Raw genomic sequence first — 24,497 nt, 5'->3', positions numbered from 1 at the left:
AATATATGAAGTAAAACTTTAGTATTTAATGGGTCAAACATAAATGTGTTCAGCAGAGATAGAGCTCAGTTATTTACAAATGAGCATTTACTTTTGGATTTAAGTATCAGAAGTGATACAAAGGTGAGTTTATAACAAGTGTAATTTCTCACATGAGAATTTGGCTTGATTTAATAATACATTGGCTTCAAGTGGAAAGCAGCTGTGGTTGCTGGAATAAATTTACTCACCTACCTAAAAGAACGAGGGAACATACCCCCTCTATTATTTTTACAGTTATTCTCCTAGGGTCATTCCTTTTTAGGACTAATATTGCATTGTTTCGTTTATAGCTACTGTTGCATTACAAGATTTTTTAAAATTTTCACCATGTTCCTGACACTGTACAAAGTTCTCTATTTACATTATTTTTTAATGGAATTCTCAGAACCATCTTTGTCAGATGGTGATGGCATCTCCTTTTATAGGGGAGGCAACTAAATAATATTTTTACTACTAAACGGTGTTTCTTTTGCGAAAGTGTGCTACCTTCTGTGTGCCAGTTCTATTACATGTATTGTTTCATTTCACTTCTCATGTGCAAGTTACAATAACAGCAGCAGAATTTATAGAATTACTTCTCTTGTCTTCCTTTTTGGAAATACCTAACCAAGAAAAGTTAAAGTTTTCATTGTAGAAATGGTTGCAATGTCCAAGAAATTTGTAAAGTATCTTGGAGAGCATTTATTCCAACCATGATCATGATACAAGATACAAGAGTATCCTTGTTCATGATACAAGAGTATCCTTTTGTCTGACTGCCCTTTAGGGATGATCAGGCTTTTTTTTTTTTTCTTTTCTTCTTTTTTTTTTTTTGGGGGGGGTGATCTTTTGGAGAAACGGAGTCAACAGAATGCCTTTTTGAAGTTTTCGAGGTAATCACCTAGCTTTGTTATGGTGGTATCACTCTGACTTTGTTTACGATAACTCTGCAGATGGAGGTGACAGTAGCAGTGAAGAAGATAAAGAGGAATCACACGAAACTCCTGTGGAAGTGGAACTTATGACTCAGGGTGACCAAGAGGATATCACTATTCAGAGTGGTGGGGATGAGCTAAATGATGAACTGATTCAGGAAGAAAGCTCTGAAGATGAAGGAGAATCTGAAGATGTAGCAAAAGATCAGGAACCTGTTGGTGAAATGAAGGATGAAGAGGAAGAGACATTAAATTATCCTGATACTACCATTGACTTGTCCCACCTTCAATCCCAAAGGTAATTAAAAACTGTTATTTTATAGCTGGCAATGATAGAAGAGTTAATCCTTCTAAAACAATACCAAGGTTGACTTTAGTACTTTTACCTTCTATTGTCCTATATAGTCTTCTTATGTTTTTACCATTTGATTGGGGGATAGATTTCACTAAAGAAATTTCCAGGACCCAGGTAGAAAAATACAGTAAACATAAAAGTGGCCAAAGTAGGTCAAAATAGAAACAAGTATATGAGTATAAATGCTGATAATGTAAGGAAATTCCATAAAAAACTTGAAGCATTTTAATCTTTAAAGTCTTACTGATCACCAAGTAAACAATATCATTGTTTTGAAAGCTTTATCACTAGGATAGTTAAGAAGAGCTTAGGAATCAGGCCAGAATTGAGTCTTAGGGTATGTGCTTGAACAAGTTACTCTGTGTCTGAGCTTCAGTTTCTTTCTCTGTGAAAATGGCATATTACCGACCCCCATAGGGTTTTGGTGAAGATTATATAAAGCATTGGGCAGTGCGTGGCACGTTGTAAGTGTTCAATACATGTCCGCTATTTAAGAATTTATTTAAAAGTGTGAGATGAGCAATATCGTTCTTAAAAATTTTATCAGGTGTGAAGATTTTTAGATTGCCAGTAATTAAGGGTGTGATATGGGAATTTTGCGGACTTTGTAAATGAATGCCTTTTATAGGCTAGTAGATGCCTCTTTCTGCTTATTCTCATAGGTCCCTTCAGAAATTGGCTTCAAAAGATGAATCTTCTAATATGGTAAGCTATTTTCAAAGTTTTGTGAAGAATATCATGTCTTTCTCATTAAATCATTTTTTACTTTTAATTTTACTTTCTGGAAGATTAATAGCAGTGATGTTATTTTTTATATTTGCTTGTGTTTTTTTGTTTTGTTTTAATAGAGTGACAGTAAGTTACAGAGTCGGAGACATTTGTCAGCCAAGGAAAGAAGGTAAACAAATTTGTGTTATCTAACTGGAAAGCATGTAAATTTTTTTTTTGGTTACTGATGATTCAGTTACGATAGGTAACTTGGAGGTTCTAAAGACCTCCCTTATTAAAATTACCAAGATGTAGCATAAAACTTGTTTAGTTCTTAATATTCAGCTCTAATAGGTTTTTCTGTTTTATATCCCTAATCTATCGCTACAGTCAGTGAGATAGATCAAGTAACATGAGACAGACCCTTTGTTACATAAATATGTGCCATTAAATAGGCTGGTTCTAGGATAATATTGGCAGGAATAAGCAGGAATACCTGAAAATGATTAGGAAAGTTTCATTTAATAGAGAAGACTTTTTTTTTTTTTTTTTTTAACATAGAAGGTCTCAGGAGGCAAACAGTAAGGCTTAGAAGAGAAGGAAAGGGACAACTGAGATAATCACTATAGGGTAAAAAGGCTATATAAAGCTAGTAACGCAGTCCAAGAAGAGACTCTAGAGTGGAATGGATAATAAACCCTTTTGCTTGAGAAAGATAGTTATTAAACAGTTTCAGCAAACTCTCTGAGGACACAGCACTATGCTAGATACTGAGTATACAAAGAGGTAAAATATAGTAAAGTTTGTGCCTTTAAGGAGTTTTTGAGTCCTGGATTCAGGAAAGAGCCATACAAGTAGGGATACAGTAGTTCAAGAGTAAGAAACTACTGTGAGTCCAGGTGTGTTGAGAATGCCATCAGAAGTATACCTTGAAGATACATCAGGATGTAGGTAAATGAAGATAATAAGGTCAAAGATTCCAAGGAGAATTAGCATGAACAAAGCAGGGCAGGGATTTGGAAGTAATATGCATAGTGCTTTGGGGAAATGGTAAGTAGACTGAGGTGAAGGGGGAAGAAAGTTCATGTTTGTGAACTGGTAGATGAAAGACTGACAAAGTGAACTTGGATCAAAAGTGGAGAACTGATTATCAGAAGCTACGTATTTTTAGACTTGATCCTGAAAATGATGGGAGGAGCACTTTTGGAAGATTTTAAATGGGAATGTGAGATAGGTAATCTAGAAGTTCATCCAGAACAGTTTATGGGGGAAATGCTGGAGAAAGGCCTGGGTAGGAAGTGATGAAGACCAGGGCTAGCACAGTGGTACTGGGAATAGAGATTACACAGAGAAAGTATCATAGTAATAGGATTTCCCATTCCTCCTTAATCTGTATCATTATCCATTTATTTATTCAGCTAACCTAGCAACATACTTTATTGAATACCTAAGATCTGCCAAGGCCATGCTGTCACAAAAACTACAAATCCCAGTGCTTGGCCATCAAGGGTGTTGAGGCTACTGAGTAAGGATAAGTCCAAGGTGACAGTGTGTGAAGCGTGGATGACAGAAAGAATGATAAATCCGTGAGAGAAGAATATTCAGCTTTTTCCTATATGCTGATTTGTGCTGCTTTTATACTACAGCAGGTGGTTATGAACTTAACCAGACGCCACGATCTTTTGTATATTGTACATGTTCCCCTTCCCGTGCAGTATTTTAGGACACTAAGAATTAGATGTTCCCATTTCATTTCTATTTAGGGAAATGAAGAAGAAAAAGCTTCCAAGTGACTCAGGGGATTTAGAAGTGATAGAGGTAAAGGACAAAGAAAAAGAAAATACTCTACACATTGAAGCTCATCAGAACACAAGCAAAAGTGTCCCAGCTGTGCAGCCAATGAAACGAGGACAGAAGGTAATAAAACTTTGGGGTGTGAACTGTTAAGGTGAGTCTGTGGTTCACAAATGAAGTTGTGAGGTTCTTCTTAATTTTTTAAAGTTTAAGTGAAACAAAAGATGTAGTTTAAAAAAATAATCCTATGAGACTTCCTTTAACTGAAAATTAAAGAGGTAAGATTCAGGGAACATAGAGATCATTGTTTGGTGTCCCTTTAAGATCATCTAGATGGAAGCTCTCATTTTATGTAGAATAAGAATTAGAAGTATAGACTTTTAGAAGTCTGAATTATCAATCTTTTATAGTTAGAGGAGTTCTTTGTGTCCTGTTTAAAGAAATTTTCAAAAATTAATAAATTTGTTATTTGGGCCCCAGCTAAGATTAATAAGGATAGAAATCTAGGTGAGGCCTAGAGGTCTATAGTTTTAAAAATTACTAGGTAATTTGGATGTGTAGCCGCATAAAAGAATCACCAGTTTAGTGAGAAAATTCAGTCTTAAGAGCCTTTATCCAGCTTAGTTTTGCTGCCTTGTTTCTTATTCCTCTTTATGTAGGTCCTGGCTCCAACCACATGCAAGGACTTGCTGTTACTACACTGTCCTGTCTTTATCTTTTAATCCTGCTTTTCCTGTATTCCCTGATACTATAAAATTTACTTCAGACTTTCAAGTTGTACTTTCATTTCTTCCCCACAGTTCTTGCTTAAGCTGAAAAAATTCTTTTTCTGAATTACCTTAGAAACGTTTCCATTTAGAGTATATTGCATTAATTTTTTTAGCACTTTTTCATTTTCTTTTCAGTGTTCCAAAATTCATTGTTTATGCACCACACCCAGTGCTCCATGCAATACCTGCCCTCCTTAATACCCACCACCAGGCTCAACCCAGTCCCCAACCCCCTCCCCTCCAAAACCCTCAGTTTGTCTCTCAGAGTCCACAGTCTCTCATGGTTTGCCTCCCCCTCTGATTCCCCCAAACTTCACTTCTCCTCTCCATCTCCCAATGTATGTTGCATTAATTTATCCTTACTCTTACATGTGTCATCTTCTACTAGATGGTAAATTGAGGCTGAGGATGTGGTTTATCCATCATTTTAGCCTCCACATTATTTATTATAATGGTACCTTCTCAGCATTTTTGACAAGAGCACCTTTTCTTTATAAACATGTTGACATTTTTTTAGCTGCTGAATTTTTCCAAGTGAAGTCTTTTGATTTTGTAGAGTAAAATGAAAAAAATGAAGGAAAAATACAAAGACCAAGATGAAGAAGAGCGTGAACTCATCATGAAATTGCTGGGGGTAAGTAACATCCAAACCCATTTTCTTTTTTGTTTTTTAATTCATTTTTAGATTTCATTTACTTGATAGTGAGAGAGAGAGCAAGCGAGCGAGCAGGTTGGTGCAAGCTAGGGAAGCGTCAGGGAGAAGCAGCAGCAGAAGCAGACTTCCCGCTGAGCAGGGAGCCTAATGCGGGGCTTGATCCCAGGACCCTGGGATCATGATCTGACCGAAGGCAGACATTTAACCAACTGAGCCACTCACTCACCCATTTCTTTTGCTTTCAAGGGGCATCCAGACACTGCCTATCCTATGCTAGGATTCAGTACATTTTTGTTAAAATAATTGACAATATTGAACATACTGACATTTTTAAGTTTTTTTTATTTGTCAGAGTGCTCACAGAAGCAGGGGGAACAGCAAGCAGAGGGAGAAGCAAGCTCCCCACTGAGCAGGGAGCCCAATGCGTTACTTGATTCTAGAATCCTGGGATCATGATCTGAGTGGAAAGCAGATGCTTAACTGACTGAGCCACCCAGGCACCGCCCCCCAAACTTATTTTTTTTTTTTTTTAGGATTTTTTTTTTTTTTTTTATTAGAGCAAGCTGACTATTTTACCTCTGTAAATTGAAGTCTGCAGGTTCAAACAAAGAAGAAAAAGGGAAGAAGGGGAAGAAAGGAAAAACAAAGGATGAACCTGTGAAGAAACAGCCCCAGAAACCTAGAGGTGGACCAAGGGCTTCAGACAGCATAAAGAAAGAAACTCCATCCCTTGAGGTTGCAACTCATGAGTTACAGGACTTGACCATAGATGATCCACATGATGATAAGGTAGGGCCACCACACATACGGATATGGGCTTTCACTCCATTAATTCACTAACCACGTCAGGGTTCCCAAGACACAAGGCTTACGTAAGTGCTAAAACCAGGACAAGTGGGAACCTTATTCTTAATGGAAAGTCATCTTATAAATACAACCTAAAAGACTAAATTTCCAAGATAGAAGTGTAAAAATGGTCATGTTCATATGATAAAAAGTTTTTTACCTTTAGAAAATTTTATGGAGAGGTTTTATCTGATTCTAGTGGGAACTTAGTTACAATAGGACAAATAATTTGGATTGTCTTGAAGATGAGTAGAAAGTAAATTTGCACTACTCTAGATTTTTCTATAGGAAAAATGCTGTATTATCTTACATAATGTTCAGTGCCTGTACAGCTCAAGTTCCCTAGTGGAAAAACCAGCGAAAAGTGAACATTTATCCAGTTAAGAGGGTTGCCTAATTATTCTATCAACTGAACACAACAAGGCCAGCTTTAAGTGTATCTTGAGATCCTGAGCAAAAGATTTATTATGTTATACAATTGAAAAAAAAGTGGTTTCACTGATATTTGTATTAATAGCAGTTAAAGATTTGGTTAGAATCGTGTGCTCTGTTCAGTGCAGGTAATGCTTACAGGGATTCTTAGTGTGCTACTGTTTTCTTCTTTCCCTGAACAGTGTTACCATTTTATAATGTGACAACTCATTTTGATCCTCAAATTTTTATACTATTCTCATATTTGTAATTTATTCTTTAAACCAAAGACTCCTAAATATTGAGGTGTTATGAATTATACAGGAGAAATCTGGAGATAATCTAAGAAGAGCAAATGAAAGTAAGCTTACCTTAATATGTGAAAAATTTATCTTAGAACTAATGAACAGAGCATAAAAAATAAAAGTTCTGTTCATCAGGATTCTCCATTTTCCTTTGGCAGACATCAAATTGTCATTGTAATTTATCACTTTAACATTGAAAATTGTCATTTTAAATTTAATTTCCCTATTTTAGCATGCACCCCCATGTCAAAGTTTTTTTTGTTTTTTTGTTTTTTTTTTTAAAGCTTACAGAGAACAGTGTTTTTTCTCCTTGAATGGCTTTGCTCTCTGAAATAGATGCACAACAGAGTTTTGGGACACTGAAGAACTCAGGCTTGGGATACATAACCTATTGTTTAGATGGGATAGTCTTGTTATATTAGTTTTTTTTTTTCTCCTCATAATCGTGTGAAATTTCAATTTAAGTTATAGCTGACTTTCAAAATTTTGTTTGGAACAGGAAGAGCAAGATCTGGATCCACAGGGTAATGAGGTATGATTTTATGTTGGGGTTCCTGTTACGACACTCTGACTATAGTCTAGTTCCCAGAATATGTGATACACAATTTCTAACTAGTTACAACTTCTAAGGCTAAGACAAGGTTATAGGCTCTGGAGTCCAACATTCTGGGGTTGAAGCCCAACTTTGCTACATGTAACTGCAACCCTGAAGCATTATTTTTTGTTCTTCTGTTTCTTCATCTGAAGCATGGGGATGATTGGTCCCTACCAGAAGAGTGTTTGGAGAATATACATAAAGCATTTAGAAAAGTCCATGGCACACAGTAAATACTACTTCAGCACCCAAACATCTTGTCCAAGTTTTATTCATGTTGCTAAATAAATATGATTAATCTTGTAGACAGCCCACAAAATGGCAACTCTAAGAAGCCTATAAGAACAGGCAAAAGGTTTGGGTGGGTTTGGTGGGGGAGGGGTAATGGCTAGAAAATCCCCCCCGTCAAGAACTGCTGGTGTAGCCAAAGTATCAGTCCTGTTCCCAGGCAATGGATTTAAATCTATTTGTCATTATTATACATCATTTTAATCCATAGTAGTTTTCTGCAACAAGTAACATCCAGCTAGTTTTTTCTCCCTTAAATGTATTTACAAATTTACGGGTATTATTTTTGAAAATCATTCTTCTCATTTCTCATTATGCTAGACAAAAATTTTAGTAGTAAAGAATATAAACACCATTGGCCTTAAATTCTTTGGACCTAGAAATAGAAAGCAGAGCTTAAGACTTAAGTCTATCAGAAAAAGATAAAAATATATTGAAATATTGGACTTTTCCTTCTTTAGGACTGGTTAAGAATTTTATAATTGTTTTTGTTTTCCCTTTTTAGGAAAATCTCTTTGACTCTTTGACTGGACAGCCACATCCTGAAGATGTATTACTGTTTGCCATTCCAATATGTGCCCCTTACACCACCATGACAAACTATAAGTAAGTGATCTATAGTTTACTCAAAACTACTGACACAACAGTGACTTACGAATGGTTTTGTAATCTCTGTTCAGTAACACACATAATTCCTTTTTAAAGATACAAAGTGAAGCTTACTCCTGGAGTTCAGAAAAAGGGAAAAGGTATTTAAAAATTTTTTTGAATTACGATTTTGAACATGTTTTCACAAAACAGAAATAGATTACTCTGTTTTCTACTTACAGCTGCAAAAACAGCCTTGAATAATTTCATGCATTCCAAAGAAGCAACAGCAAGAGAAAAAGACTTATTTCGCAGTGTAAAGGTAAAGTATTCCTCCTGAAGTCTGGAGATAGGTGGTGCTGTTACAAATGTTAGCAGTTAGTTTTCTACTTTCGGTTCTTTATTCAGTAGACACAAGCAGCAGTTACTGTTTTGGTAGAAAATGTCTTACTGGAAGCAGTGTAAAGTAAAATCATTTCAGTTGAAAATTTTGGAAATGCCGTTCTTTTGACAGCAGAGAACACATAACTGTCATAAAAGAAACCTGACCACCATATAGAATATGAAGATATTCAGCAATTCTCTTTTTTTAGGACACGGATTTATCAAGAAACATTCCTGGCAAAGTCAAAGTGTCTGCACCCAATCTTCTGAATGTAAAAAGGAAATAGCTGAAATGAAATCCTAAAATATTTGAGAAGAGCCAATTTTATAGCCTTTTGGAAGTTCACAGATGAAAACACCGTGCAACAAGACTTCTGCATTTAAAAAAAATGAACTAAACATTGCCTTGCTATATTCGCCAAAAGGACTTTTGGGTTTTTTTCCAGTTTTTTAGAGAGGAAACACTATGATAGGATTTCCTAAAATATTTGTGGACAGTTAAATGCTAATTGTATATATCTGTAGTTATCCTACAGGTTCTTGAAATTTGGGAGGTTAATACTAAGTTTTCATTTCGTGTTGTAAAGAAGTCAGACAGTGAAGTGGCTCAGTTGCTTAGACTATTGACTTGTTAGTCTGCCGTATAGAAGATCTAATATATCTATTCCTCACAGGCCAGTCACAAGATTTTTTTTGTTTTGTGTTTTTCTGGTGGTATGGTGTCAGGGGGTTAAATATTTAGGATTAAGTCTTGGAAACCTTCTGCCTTTACTTAATACTTGTCAAAAAATATATTAGACCAGATTTAAAATACACATAACACCTAGAAAAAATTGGCATTGATCATTTCCATGCATTTACACAACTTCAGTTTTCATCCTGATTTCTTTCTTGTACTCTTTCAGTTTTATACCGATTTATTTTCTACCTCTAGTAATTATCAGCATGTTACAGATTATCTTAACCTAGGATATCATAAGTGCACTTTTAGGCTTATCACTAAAGACTCCTGACCCAGCTCCTCTTATCTCCCAACAGAACAGAGAACTAAGTCATACATCATTCCCATTCTTTGATGAGCTAAAAAACTGTTAATTATTAAATGATTAGACAATAGCTACCTACAGTCAATATGACCACTTGGCCCACCCCTATACCAAAGCATTAATAAGGTCAAGTACTGAATAGCTGTTGGACCTTCCAGAATTTCTTTAACCAGCTTAGTCCTGTTGAGAATATTTCTTCATTTGAAATTAATGTAAAAAAAAAAACAACAAAAAACCTTTGTAATTATATAGCCTAGTGTTGTAAGTACAAGACTACTCTTGCCATTAAAAAAAAAAATACTAATTTTAAAAAATAACATCACCATTTTGATAGTGGTAATAATAATTAGTATAATGTTTCTATAGCTATATATCCTGAAGTTACCAAAAAGTAAATATAACAACCATTCCTTGAGGTAAAAAGCCCAAGTATTAATTTTCTTTTGCTTTAACAGAAGACAGTTACTGGTGTTAAATACATTTATTGTAAACTTTAGACACAAAAATAGGTTCTCTAGGCCATTCACATGCACATTAAAACCAAAAAGCTGCAAACTACAACAATGCATATAATTATACAAATGATGCCACTCTTTGATGTTTACAGAATTGCTGTCCATGCAAGGGGATCAGAGGCATGATCTATGAAGCCTTAAGATCCAGAAGTGTTGTTACTACCAAACCTCTGGTTAACACTGTGAAGTAAGTGTTTTGGAAGGCAGTTCCATGAGTTGGCTAACATTTCCTTAAAGCAAATGACTGCTTCTAAGCTTAGCCTGAAAGGGGACAAGAAAAAAATAATTTGAAAACTTAAGAAAAAACAGCATGCCCCTCTCCCCCAGAAAAAACACTTTAAAGATTTCCACAGGAACTGGTTAGTTATATCATTGAAAGCTTGTTATTGCCCTTAATCTATAAACCTGGTTTTTCAAAAGCATAATTTAAAATGAAGTACCCAGTAAGAAGTTACTCACCTTACAAGAGATTTTGGTTGAACTGAAAATATAAGTATTTCATTACTGTGTGCCTGAAAAATAGAAAGAAAACATATAAAAGTAAGTACTCCACAAGTAAGTTTCAGAAATATTATAAAGTGTCCTTTAACTAGGATATATACTTACAGCTCTGTGATGGACAAGAAGGTTATTGGCACATCCACCAAAAACAATTACTTCTCCTTCGTCACTGGCACAAGCTGTATGCCATAATCTGTATTTAAAACAAAAGCTTGAGTTTGAAGTTACCCAAACACCAAAATGACAATTTATACTACAGAACAGAATGATGAAATAAAGACTAGAGATCTTTAGTACAGACCAGAAACATGTTGAGAAGCAATTATCTTAAGTAGCACACGCCAGGGGAAAAAACAGTTAATGTCTGTTTTATCTGATGTTATCATTTTATTTCTCTGGTCCAGTCCTAATTTATGCAATGAGAGGTTTGAACTGAATGATCTGTTCTCTAGGTCTTTGTTAGCAATAAAAATCTTATGGGAGATGTGTGGTATATGCCCTCTCGATCTTTTCACAGCAGGGCCAGTCAACCTTATACAAAACATCTGAAGGATGCAGAGTCTGCCTGAGATGCTCCCAAGTATCAGGCCTGGTAATTCTATGGAAAATTTTTTTGTGCCAAATGAAGCCTTTGTGCATAAGTGTACTTAAGTTAGAGGCTTGGGGGGAAAATGCAGGCTGACCTACTTAAATGTGCTTTGAATACCAGTTGTGACTAGATCATATCCTCTGGCAATTTTTTTTGTAACAATTCTGACATTAACCGAAAGAACTCTTCTTTTGGGGTGATTTGACTTAATATTTGTTAGTGCTACTGCAAATCTGATGGAAGTTTTTTCCCACTGACATTGTTCAAGGTTTTGCAATTCTCTTCTTTCCAGTTACTTTTTTTTTTTTTTAGATATTTATTTATTTATTTGACAGACAGAGATCACAAGTAGGCAGAGAGAGAGGAGGAAGCAGGCTCCCCGCTGAGCAGAGAGCCCGATGCTGGGCTCGATCCCAGGACCCTGAGATCATGACCTGAGCTGAAGGCAGAGGCTTTAACCCACTGAGCTACCCAGGTGCCCCTCCAGTTACTTTTCTTAAATGGCAATCATAGAAACAGTTGAATTCACTTGAGAAAAGAGCTTGACTATAAATTTTAGCTATATCAATTTTATGATAAAAGCAGCAGCAAAAGTCAAAGTCCAGCTCTGTTTTTTATGCACAGTGACAGAAGAGAAAGCATTCGATACTAGGATAACTGTTTTTTTTTTTTTCAAGAGGTATGATGTGAACCTTAGTGAGTGCTAGGATTTTTATAAGAATGAGGGATTTAATGTAGCCATAATTTCCTCTCTCATTACCAGTCTTGTACATCTTTATTCAGTATAAGAATTACTTTTTAAATAGTTCATACCTTGGTTTTTCAGTATAGGGATGATTAAACTGTATCCATTCATTTTTACTGATGCAGTAAGTCCAGGCATCACCTGATGGAAGCAAAGAGAGAATAGCCATGAAGTATGTTATTTTGTCAATAGGAGGCTGGTAATTAAAGAGCACAACTTTAGTAAGAAAAGTAATAAATCAGATTGTGAGTACAAACAGGAAGTATATATCCTTTATTTTTTCCCCCTCTGCAATTAACCAAATAAGCGAGCCCTTTGCCTGTTATAATCCTTCAGTAGGGCTTTTAAGTGTTGCACTGGACAGAATCGATTGATGTCCTAATATAAAAACAATTACAGGTTTGTTATGGAATCAAAATTAATAGCAAACCTTCCAACCAACTCTATAGCCCTCTGATACATCTAAAATAGACTAATTTTTTCTAGCTATCTATAGATCACATATGAATGATATTTAATGATTTCTTGTATTTTTAAAAGACTTACTTAGTGGCTGTTTATCAGTGGTAAATCCTCCAAAAAGAAAGAGATGATCTGAAGAAACTGGTGTTAGTGAGTGCCAAGATCGGCCCACCGGGCATATGCCTTGTGGAATTCTGAAAACAGCAGCTAAGTTATAATCTGTGTTTAAAAGCACCCATTTAATAGAAATACTGAAGAAGTTTTCTTTTAAAGCTTATATAGAATTATGAAAAAAAGACTTTAAATTTAAAAAACCTCTTGGTATTAACAGCTACATGCTTTGGAATTAACTATGTTCTTAGAAGATACAGTCAACTTCAGACCTCTTCTTCTCAACAATGAGCATATGCTGTGTGCCAGGTACAGTACAGGAACGGGAAATTTAAAATTCCTTTAAGGATCTAGTCATCATGTTTATTTCTCAGTTATAGAAAATTTAAGCAAGTACATTATATACTGATAACAAGAAAAATTAAATATCTTAAAAATAATATCTAAAGTGATACATACAATTCGTTCCACTCCCATGTATCCAGATTAAGATAGTGAAGATCATTCATTCTAGCGTCCTGAAAAAGGATAATTAAGTAACTATCATTTTGAATGACTTAAAAGCAAGTCCTTGAAACTATTCCTACACTTACTCGATATCTGCCTCCAAACACAAAGCCTTTGTTTCCAACAGTTGCACAGGCATGGGCAGCACGAGGTGAAGGTGCTTTACCCTATAAAAGTCAAAAGAAATTTTTAAAAATAAGTACAGGTCTTCTCTGGATATGGGATGAGGATATGCAAGACACCTGGGCTTTCACGCTAAGGTGCACGTGTCTGTACAACAGTAGTACTACAGCTTCGAACTGTAATTCTGCATTTGAGTCTATTACTCAATGCGCTAGCTAACAGAACACTTGTTTTATTTCTATCCTTTAAAATTAAAGGTAGCATATTATATGTCACCTGTGTCAGATGAAAAAGAAATCTAGTATTTTGAGTAACTTAATTATAGTCTAGTGCTAGGTCATTTATCTAGTTATAAACAATACCACTTAACATCTATTAGATAATGGATACTGGATTAGTTTATATATTCCCTAAACTTTTCTGAGGTGTTGACTCCTTGGAGAATAATGAAGGCAGTGGACCTTCTCCAGAAAAACAGGAATGAACTGTCCATTTTTGCCACCTCCCAACCCTTTCTCTCCAAGAAGCCTTGCTTTAATAATTCATTATTCTTCAGTAACTCACAGTAGTGATAGGCTGACTCCAGATAAATGTTTCAGTGTCTAAAATATGCACATGATCATTCCATCCTCTTGGGTGGCTTGAATTCTACAGAAAATGAGTAAGAATCGGAATTATTTTACAAATGTTTATAAAATTATATAGCTTTGTCTGGTTTATGAATAAGGCAAAATGAGTAAGACTAGCAGACATATATTTTTTCAACATACCAAGAAGGCCATATCCAAAGACAAAACTTCACTTACCCAAAAAGATGTTTCATCAAATTCAAAAGTTCCCAAAACTTTATCTTCAGGTAAATATCCATAACCTCCAAAAAATATTAACCTGTTTGATAAAAAGCCAAGACACTAAAAATTCAAACATCCACAGGTTAGGAAGATTCAAGAAATTTTTCTTTTGTCATGCTACTGAGAAGGCACATTTACATATATAAACACTTACATAATAATGGCTACTAGGGCTGATTATGCCTTAGGTGCTATGTTAAGCACTTTTTGGTGTATTAATTCACTTAACCCTCATATGGGCCCTAAAAGGTATGTTCTAAGGTTATAATGGTTATTGTCTAAGGATACTTGAATGGCAAACCATTTTGCACATAAAAATTCAAACCTACAGGGCTGCTAACTCACTTGTTTTTATATACCCAGACACCAAGTTTGTCCTTTGATGATGGAGGAATTCCTTGGCATTCAATCCTTTCCCACTGTAATACTCTGTCAGTAGACCTTGAATCCAGCATGTAGAACTGTTAGAAGCAATGATTTCAGTTAGATATGGTTATGTGCAAGAAATTCAACTTGGCATTTAATTTTATTGTGATTTAACAATAACAGGAATGTCATCAATTCAGTTCTCCTAAAAGTGTGACTACAGACTGTTACTGCTCTGAGCCTACATAAGGAGCTTATGCCAGAATGTAAATTACCTAAGTCACCAGGACCCTGTTCAGCTCATTTTTTCTCCAGTAGCCTCATGGATTTGTATTCTGTGCCTTATTACATAGGCACTTTGAGTCATACTGATCTAATTTATGGGTATGAAGATGGTATTACCAAAATTTCAACTCCGCACTTTCACCTTCAAATTGAATTTAACAAACATGTCATGTAAGTGCCTACTTAATCTTTTAAGATTTGTCCTTAGCTGCTACAGTTAAGTACTGGTCTTTCTTTCAGAGGGTTCCCATCCAGGCACTTGAATAAATGATATGTGTGTGTGTGTGTGTGTGTGTGTGTGTGTGTATATATATATATATATATATCCCCAGCTTCTTGATACATTAACTACTCCCATTTTCCTGTCCAGCCCTAAAGCCACAGTTTGTTTCCCAAGCTGCTTCATGTTGTGTCAAAGTTACCTTTTCTCTGCCTGGGTCCTGAAAAACACATGGTTCTGCCACAGCCTATGGGTGCGCACAGGACCCTTTCTGCAAACAAAATCTTCAGCAAGGGACTGAAGTGGAGCTATACTTGTTAAAATGCAGTCGGGAGGGGTGGTCTGGAGCCTGCCCGACACCAGTATGCTCGCCCCACAAGTGTCCCAAGGCCTGTCAAGGAAATCTGTAGAGCACCTAGGAGTATAGTTTACAACTATGTCAGCTGAATGCTCCAACCACACCAAACCACCTGGCATTTCCATGAATAAGACCTATTTGCTTATACCTCTGCCTCTTTGATATCTGTATCTTGGCTACCCCTTCCAGTTATGATTCAATTCAACCCTCCTGGGTGAAGACTTTCCTTATTCTGTTCCTCCATCCTGCCAAACACAGTGTCAAGGATTCTTTTTCAGATTTAACAATATTTACTGAGCTATTATACTGTGAGCCAGGCTCTGTCTCCTCATATGCTACTGAAATCATCTATTTCTTGTATGTGTCCCTTTTAGAATGTGAGTTCCTAGGGTGGGGACTGTATCATTCATCTTTCTGTCTCCAGTGTCTAACCGAGTGTTCAGAGTATAAGGTGATAAGTTGCTAAATAAATTTATGAGTCTCCCTAAATCATATGCACCTTTCTGACTGACATTTGTGTCTTACTGGCTTGAGAGAACAACTGTTATCTTTTTCCTATTTGGAAAAAAACACCAACAAAGTCTGAACAATAGTATTTTATGGTGCCATATTAGAGGAATGTTCTGGTCTGCTATTTTTTACCCTGCCCCTCATGACTGCATCTCATTTTCAACTGGTTTATTAATACTCTTCTAACACCCCAGGGTTCTCCAGAGAGCACAAACAAAACCACTTAGGAAATCACTGCAAATAAGTATCAACCAAAGTTGATTTTACCAAAGGCCTAGAAAAATATAGACTGGTAGACAAAATACTAAAATGCACATTCATACCATTATCACATACATGTATTTTTTAAGCTGGGACAGGAGTAAGTGTGGGCTAACCTTAGAAATCTGAAGTCTGAAAAAGTAAAATTGCCTTAAACCATAATCCTTAGAAACACTAACCTTATTTGTGTTGCCTCTTGAATGGTGTCCTCCAAACAAGTAGAGCACCCTGTCTACGCACACAGCACAGCTTCCTGACATGGAAGGAGGAACATCTCCCTCCGTGTTAATTTTTTTCCTGAGGGCAGAAAAAAAAAATAAACGTTTTGCAAAAGGGAAGAAATGCAAGAGTTACTAATTTCTCTTCTATCCCCACCACAAAGGGGAAAAATAAAATAGGCTGCCCAACTAGATGACACCCAGGGTCTCTTGTAGCTCTAAATTTAATCCTGAAGTTCTTCCTCCTCACGGGCCCTCCAGTCAGCGCCAGCTGCTGCTATGCCTGGGCCGCTGCTGCTACACAAGGGCCGCGGAGCTAAGATCATAGTGTCTCAAACTAAGCTCTTTATTGACTTAACCAGTGGCTCTTTTGTTTTCGGTTTTGAGGGAGCCAGGAACCCCAAAGGAAAACTTCATCCCACTCCTGGCCGATTAATTCAAGATATGTTTTATTCAGTCACCTTTTAGCCATTCAAATGACTAGACCTTATGTAAAATTATAGGCAGTTAGTACTTACTGTAGGCCAGGCACTCCTCTGAGTGCTTTGCATGCCTTATATCATTCGCAACTTAAAAATGAATCTGAATCAAAAAGTCTAAGAAATCTAGGATTCAGAATATTAATAGAATGGTTAAGGTCTTCTCATTTTATCACTTTATGCTAAGCTTTAAGTTTTGGTATGGTTATTTTTACAAATCCCTTATGGGGCTGAATGTTTTAAGAAGTTTGTAGAACTCCCCTCTTAAGGAATACTATTATAAATTTCCAACTCTCTTAAAAAAAAAAAAAAAAAAAAAAAGACCAGCTCAGATCAACACTGATTTGCTAGGTACAGAAATAATCTTGCCTTTTTAGTTGAACTCTTAAATCAGGCGGGACCACTACTCTCCTAGTTCTGTGATCTAGAATGTGCAAAATATGTAAAGGGCACAGAGTTCTTAACAGAGCAAACCATGGAGAAGACTACTTTATAAATCCCCAAACATGGCTGACCCAGCATTTTAAGAACCGCGTTAATTCTGCCAAGAATATACTCTTGAGTACCACGGTTACGAGACTGGCAAAGATCTTTTCAGGATATCCCCAGTCGTATGGAAGGCAGATTTAGGTTAGTGGTTTGTTTTTTAAGTAATTTAAAGATACCTGCATTGAAATGTTAATGTTAGGGCTCATTAGAATACCACCTTTATTTCTAGCAGACCTTTTCTCATTTACCATATAATAGAAGATACAACATCTTGAAAAAATATATATGGAACTTTTACCATATATCCGTTCCAGGGCCTGAAGCCTCTACTTCTTTAATATTACAAGGATGCTTTAGAGAGCCCTGAACAGAAGTGTCTTCCAAGGTCATGAAAGTACCAAATTACTGAACTACTGAAGAACTGCTAATGTATCTAAGTTTAGCAGCTAAGCTGAACTAGCAGAACATTGTTTTTAGAACAGTTTTGTATCTTCAAATAAGATCTTTTTATTCTAATAGAATGGGCTTTACAGAGGTTTTTTTTTTTTTTAAATTTAAGGTTTATTTTATTTTAGAGAGAGAGAGGGGAGAGGGAGAGAATGTCCAAGCAGATTCCCTGCTGAACATGGAGCCTAAGTTGGGGCTCGATCTCACGACCCTGAGATCATGACCTGAGCCAAAACCAAGAGTCAGACACTTAACTGACAGAGCCACCCAGACACCCCTAGAGTTTCGTTATTGTTGTTGTTTTTTTAAGATTTTATTTATTTGACAGAGATCACAAGTAGGCAGAGAGGCAGGCAGAGAGAGAGGAGGAAGCAGGCTCCCTGCTGAGCGGAGTGCCTGATGCGGGGCTCCATCCCAGGTCCTGGGACCATGACCTGAGCCAAAGGCAGAGACTTTAACCCACTGAGCCACCCAGGCGCCCCTAGAGTTTCTTTTTATTTGCAATCTTATTTGAACTTTTTAGTCTCCCTCATAATATCCAGTTACCATCTTCCAGTCTCCATGTTGTAGATCCATAGTTCTTCTCTAGGCAGATAAAAGTCATATAGTCCTCTGACTTGATTACTCTAAGAATAAAAAAATAGCAAATATAAAAAATAATTGGTATTCTAAAGAGGCACTATTGTGTACTTTTCATATCTATCTTGAGATACTAATGAAAGTTATGAGAAGTTAAATAGGCCTTACAATTCAATTCCATCAAATGGACAACCATCCCTACCCCATGCCACATACTCAAGGTAATACAGACAACCCAACCCTGAGTTCAAGCTTTTGATAGAGCAGTTGCGATAATGCAGACAGTTGAGAGATCTCCGGGAAATCTCTAAGGCCACTTCATGCTGAACAGACAACGCTCCAACTTTCAGCTGCATGACTTTAGGAGAGGTTGCCTGTGCCGTACCTTGCATGATACAAACTGGTCTACTGTGTAAGTGCCTGACCCACTAACACACATCACTTTCTAGCCATTTTCTCCTTGCATCCATTTGTTCTCTACCAAGAAACGGGGCAGAACTGCACATGTGTAATTAAGTCCATATGCAAAATTTTAAGTTCCTTCTTCTGCTCCAGTTCCCTTCAGGCAATAATTCTTAACAAAATGTGCTTACCGTATGTCAGAACTAGCTGAGCTCTTTCAGTGGATTACTTCATTTAATCCTCTCAACAACCCTCAAAAGCAGTTACCACAAGAAAACAGGTTTTTTGGGTTTTTTCTTTAGAGAGGTAATTTGCCCAAAGTTACTTGTAAGTAACAGTGGAACCAGGATTCAACCCTTCTTTCCTTGAATTTGCAACTGCAATTGAGGTCCAACCTCCACAACCTTTGAACCTCCCTGGTCACTTTTTGAACAATGTCAACATGTGTGTGAACAATAGCAGTTCACGGAGAATGGGTGTCAGAGTCCAATAAGCTTGTATAGTAAGCAGTATACAGAAATCAAGGTGGTGGCCATGTAAACATTTTCTATTCCACCACTTAACAAGTGAAGAGAAGGCTGGAAGCAAGACAGCAGGCTGAGCAGGGATAGACCAGCCTCACCCGAAGAGGAGAACACACTACTATCCAGGAAGCTAAGGTTTATTGCCTTCAAAACAAACTCCAAAGGCTTCCCAGGGTTCTAGCCAAAATACTGGGGACAGCCTATTTTGGAACCACTCACTGACTTCATTGAGCATGCCTCCCTCCTGCTTAAGTCCTAGGCATCCAGGCCCTCAAAAATTCACCAAAAATCTTCCTGACAACCCCCCTAGTAGCCCCACTCCCCGATGTCAAGTCCTATTCCCTCAACGCTGATTTCTACAAACAGAATTATGAATAAGTAGCTTAGACCAAAGTGTGACTAACAGGCTGACCTCTCCAATAGAATTATTTACAGTTTATTAAGTGTCTACATACTTGCCCCCCTTCCTCCTACCGAGTACCTGCCTCTAAACACATATTCATTGGACCCTGAGGAAAACACTGCAGATTAATTAGGACTGGGCCCCCCCCCAAAAAAAACAAACAACAACAAAAAAAAAACATGCTCTTGCTAAACTAAATGAATTCATCAGGACAGCCATAGCAGCTTATTCCATCTGCCTTTTTTTGACAGTTATCAGCTATGATCAGGTCAGCTGTGCCAGAAGCTGAACTCTATTACCAGAGTCAAAATAAATCATCAAAGGCACAGCTGTAGTGGACCAGATTTCAAGCAAATGGGGGTGGGGAGATCAATTTTAAGACCAAAACGGACTAAAAAAGAGTATTTTCGGTAGGAATGGATCAGAGCCACGCCAGTAAGTGCAATGAGCAAATTCTAGAACGCGGTTACTGGGAAGCTCTAACAGCAGAAAGGCAGAAGTAGTAGTGAACAAGGTTTAAATAGGAGACATCTGGGGAGGATTCCCCAGCCAGAGGCAGCAAGAAATGCAACTGGCTCTCAGCTGGTAACCAATCCCATTGCTTATGATTAGGAGTAAGAGAACTGATTTGGTGGTTACAATTGTTGCTGGTTTTTGTTTTGTTTTGGCGGAACCCTTTCCGTTACTTTTCTTGACAAGGGTTTCTTCTGAAAAATGTTAGGCTAAAACCGAAAGGAAACCAGTCCTACAATGTTCACACAACAGGTGACGGCCATCTGCACAGGTGTAGCTAGGACTCCTGAGCAGAAGGGAAGGTGGAATTAGGCGATTCCTGCGGCTTTCGGGAATTCCAGGGAGTTTTCCCAGACCTCAGTTACTCCATAAGCGGGCAACAGAATTCGTGGGCCAAATGACCTCAGCTCCAGAGGGTGAAGTGATCCCCAGCGAGCCAGATAAACGGTTAAGGGTGACATCACACGTCACCTCTTACACTGCCCACCCCCCAACCTTTTAAAATAAAACACGCTCGGGGCCGTGCGCCACCCAACGCGCCCTCCCCCAAATAACGCTCCAACTTCCACCAGCGCCCGGGGGCCGGGGGCCGCGGCTTTGGAAGCGGCGGGCTAGCGTGACAACATCCCAGGCGCGTCGGGACGGGCTGGAGGACTGGCGAGGAGAACCCCGATCGCGCGAAAAATGCACGGACGGGCAGAGTCGCGGGGTGGGGGCGCACCGGGAGGCCGCTCTAGCCTGCCCGCGGACCCGGACTCGGGGACCAGCCGAGCGACGGCCGCCGCGGCCGCCCGCCCACTGACCTTGTAACCGCCCCAGACGAACATGTGGCGCCCGTCGCCCACCGCTACGTGGCCGCTGCGCTCGGCCGGGCAGGCGAGCTCCATGGACTCGTAGCCCTCGTAGGCTGGCCCCGGCAAGTCGTCCGCCCGCAGATCTTCGTTGCCATCAGCCATCTTGAGGCTGCACTTTTGTTCAACAATCCTCACACGCACGAGGGGGGAAGAGACAAAGGAAAAGGAAGAAATGCACGGCGGCGAGAGGCGAGCAGAAAGCGGCGGCGAAAGGGACGGCGTCAAGGCCGCTCGCTGGCCGCCCGCTCGCCGCCCGCGCCCTCCCAGCCCTCCTCAGCGAGGACAGCCTCTCCGCAGCCTGGGCTGCGCCGCGGGGTCGCGGGCCGGGGGCAGCGGCGGCGTCAGCGGTGGGGTCCCGCCGGGAGCACGGCGCAAAAGGGGTCCACTCGGTGCCAAGCCTAGCTTCCAGACGGCCCGCCCCGCCTCCAGCTCGCCTCCCGCCGCCGGCCCTTGTTTACGCCGCGGCCGGAACCGCCCGTTCCGCTGACGCCGCCCGCCGGCCTCCGGAAGCGCGGCCGGTGCTCAGCGCCCCCAGCGCCGGGTCCTCCCGCCGCCGCCGCCGTTCGCTGGCCCGCTATCGGCCGGGCTCCGAAACGGTGTGTGACCGAGCTCCAAACACGCTCCGAGCCTCCTCTCACTGCGGGCGCTGCAAGGATGAGAAGAACTGTAGCCGAATTCTCGCAAAAAAAAAAAAAAAAAAAAAAAAATTTTTAACCGAGAAGTCCTCATGTGATTGAGGAATGTTCTCAAAGGGCTTACAGTCCGAAAAGGGGTAGTGACATTGCTCAGTAAGTTTCTGGTCTCAGTTTCTCCAAAAGAAGAGTCCGTGCCCTGTTTTCCTGTGACCACCACGCGTGGCGCGTGGCCCTCCCGTCTGCTGCTAGCCGACTTGCTAGCGCGCGGGGGCGCCGGGGGCTCCCCATCCCCACAGAGCCGTTTCTGGCATCTCCGCTCGCTGAGCTCTTCTGGCTCAGCAAAGATCTTAGTGCAGCATCCTTCACCCAGTTTGGAAATTGTCCTCAAAAAGTACATCAGGGGCGCCTGGTTGGCTCAGTCCTTAGGCATCTGCTTTCGGCTCAGGTCATAATACCAGGGTCCTAGGATTAGCCCCACATCGGGCTCCTTGCCCTGCGGGAAGCCTGCTTCTCCCTTTCCCACTCCCCCGCTTGTGTTCCCTCTCTCGCTGTCTGTCAAAGTTAAAAAAAAAAAAAAAAAAAAAAGTATATCAGAAACCATTGCTGCCCAGCCCTTAAGGGAGGATGGCAAATCCTGTTTACACACACTGTTTTGTCTTACATTTTGTACGATACGTTTAAATTAGGTAAAGAAAATGAAGAATTATTGTAACCAAAACTTGATTCCTCACCTGTCAGGGTTGAACCAAAATACATCTTAAATCCCCAGAGTCATGGTGCCTCTTTACTTGGATGTGTTTGGTGAGAGGAGTCTGCTTCATCCTGTCTTTTCCCCCCACTTTGACGCTGGGACCACTACTTGGGAGAAATACTTTGAACAATAACAGAGGCTTTCCTGACTCAAATTTTCATAGCCTGAAACTCTTTCCCTAGTCACTGCCCATATGATTACAATTTATCAAAATTTGTAGGATGAGTGAAAGCAATGCTTAGAGGGAAATTTATAGCACTGAATGCATATATTAGAAAAGAAGAAAGATCTAAAACCAATCATCTAAGTTTCCATCTTAGGAAACCAAAGAAGAGCAAATTAAATCCAAGTGGAAGAAAATAGTAAAAATTTAGAGCTGTATCAGTAAAAGTTAAGAAATAAGCAGAGAAGAGGAAAAGCTGGTTCTTTGAAAAGATCAATAAAATCAATAAGCCACTTAGCCAGGCTAACTAAGGAAAAAAAGAGAAAAGACATAAATTCTAATGTCAGATATGAAATAGGGGACAGCACTGCAGCTCCCATGAACATTAAAAGGATAGTAAAGAGATATTATGAACAACTCTGCCCCTGTATTTGATAACCTAGATGAAATGGACCAAGTCCTTGAAAGACACAACCTGCCAAAACTCACATAAAACATAGACAATCTGAATAAGCCTAGGTCTATTAAAGAAATTGAATCAATAATAACCTACCAGAACTGAAAACAACAGGCCCACATGGGTTCACTGGTAAATTCTAATAAACATTTAAAGAACGGGTATCAATTTTCTACAATCTCTTTAATAAGATAGAAGCAGAGAGAATACATTCCTAACCCATTCTGAGGCCAGCATTGCCCTATTATACTTTTTAAGGTTTTATTTGACAGACAGCGAGAGAGGGAATACAAGCAGGGGGAAGTAGGAAAGGGAGAAGCAGGCTTCCGGCTCAGCTGGGACCCTGGGATCCATGACCTGAGCCACCCAGGTGCCCCACATTACCCTAATATTAAAACCAGACACAGACATCACAAGAAAAGAAAATGACAGGCCAATATTGCTCATGAACATAGATGCAAAAATCTTCACCAAAATATTAGTAAATCAAATCCAAAAAATTAAAGAATTATATGCCATGATCAAGTAAGACTTATATCCCCAATATGTAAAGCTGTTCAACACTGAAAAAGCAGCTAATGGAATCCACCATATCAGTAAGCTAAAGAAAAAGCAAATGATCCTATCAATAGAGGCGAAAAATTATTTAACTCCTATTCAGGATAAAAACTGTTGGCAAGGGGCAGCTGGGTGATTCAGTCGGTTGGGTGTCTGACTCAGTTTCAGCTCAGGTTATGGGCTCCCTGTTCTGTGTGGAGTCTGCTTGTTCCTCTCCCTCTACTCCATTCCCACTCTTGCTCTCCTCTCTCTCTAATAAATAAAAATAAAATCTTTACAAAAATTCTCAGCAAACTAGGAATAGAGAGAAACTTCCTCAACTTGAAAAAGAACAATTACAAAAACCTACAGTTCCCATCATACTTAGTGGTGAGAAACTCAAAATGTTCCTACTAAGATTGGAACAATGAAATGATGTCTCCTCTCACAAGTACTTTCCAACACCATACTGGATTGTCCTTACTAGTAATTACCTATGTAGAAAATCCTAAAAGAATTATTCTGGCACATCCAGACAACGGGATATCATTCACTGCTAAAAAGAAAGGAGCTATCTTTTCAAGCCCTGAAAACATACAGAGGAAATTTAAATGCTTATTGCTACTGAAAAACGCCAACTTGGAAAGGCTACATACTGTATGATTCCAACTATATGACTGTGGAAAAGGCAAAACTATGGAGTAAAAAGATGTGTTTGCCAGGGGTTAGTGGGGAGAAATGAATGAACAGAGCACAGACCAATTTTAGGGCAGTGAAATGATTTTATATGCTACTATAATGGAAGCTACATGCTGTTACACGTATGTCTAAACCCGTAGAATGTATATCACCAAGAGTGAACCCTAATGTAAACTTTGGACTTCCAGTGTGTGTTAGCTTGGCTGCTATAACAAAATATCACATACTGGATGGTTTGAAAA

General features: G+C 38.9%; 2 protein-coding genes across 2 annotated transcripts in view; one reads left to right on the top strand and one right to left on the bottom strand.

The window, feature by feature from the left end:
* NEMF (nuclear export mediator factor) overlaps positions 1-11,199 on the top strand; it is a 53,293-nt gene extending 42,094 nt beyond the window's left edge. The window contains exons 23-33 of the mRNA XM_047738431.1: positions 975-1,254; positions 1,974-2,016; positions 2,160-2,209; positions 3,783-3,936; positions 5,140-5,217; positions 5,830-6,027; positions 7,300-7,332; positions 8,189-8,289; positions 8,389-8,432; positions 8,514-8,593; positions 8,865-11,199. Coding sequence (XP_047594387.1) covers positions 975-1,254; positions 1,974-2,016; positions 2,160-2,209; positions 3,783-3,936; positions 5,140-5,217; positions 5,830-6,027; positions 7,300-7,332; positions 8,189-8,289; positions 8,389-8,432; positions 8,514-8,593; positions 8,865-8,942 — 1,139 coding nt within the window. The 3' untranslated portion in view covers positions 8,943-11,199. The remainder of the gene's footprint in view (positions 1-974; positions 1,255-1,973; positions 2,017-2,159; positions 2,210-3,782; positions 3,937-5,139; positions 5,218-5,829; positions 6,028-7,299; positions 7,333-8,188; positions 8,290-8,388; positions 8,433-8,513; positions 8,594-8,864) is intronic.
* On the bottom strand, positions 10,168-21,445 carry KLHDC2 (kelch domain containing 2). Its single transcript, XM_047738432.1, has 13 exons — positions 20,963-21,445; positions 18,285-18,364; positions 16,285-16,402; positions 14,451-14,566; positions 14,061-14,142; positions 13,819-13,902; positions 13,218-13,298; positions 13,084-13,142; positions 12,598-12,707; positions 12,120-12,192; positions 10,823-10,910; positions 10,676-10,728; positions 10,168-10,477 (listed from the first exon to the last, which is right to left on the bottom strand). The coding sequence occupies exons 1-13, from the start codon at positions 21,113-21,115 to the stop codon at positions 10,354-10,356; spliced, it is 1,221 nt and encodes a 406-aa protein (XP_047594388.1). The 5' UTR covers positions 21,116-21,445; the 3' UTR covers positions 10,168-10,353.
* Positions 21,446-24,497: the final 3,052 nt, after the last annotated feature.

The sequence above is a fragment of the Lutra lutra genome, chromosome 7 (assembly GCF_902655055.1).
Source record: "Lutra lutra chromosome 7, mLutLut1.2, whole genome shotgun sequence".
NCBI lineage: Eukaryota > Metazoa > Chordata > Mammalia > Carnivora > Mustelidae > Lutra > Lutra lutra.
Note: the sequence above shows the minus strand (reverse complement) of the source record. Positions and strands in the feature narration are given on the sequence as shown.

Bases quoted from the DNA above. Each gene is read 5' to 3' on its own strand.
- KLHDC2 (XM_047738432.1), bottom strand. From the start codon at position 21,115: ATGGCTGATGGCAACGAAGATCTGCGGGCGGACGACTTGCCGGGGCCA. The intron at 14,567-16,284 runs GTTAGTGTTTCT...TGCTTCTAACAG, and splicing joins CAAGAGGCAACACAAATAAG to TTCTACATGCTGGATTCAAG. The intron at 10,911-12,119 runs GTATGAACTATT...TTTTAAATACAG, and splicing joins CCCTATACTGAAAAACCAAG to ATTATGGCATACAGCTTGTG.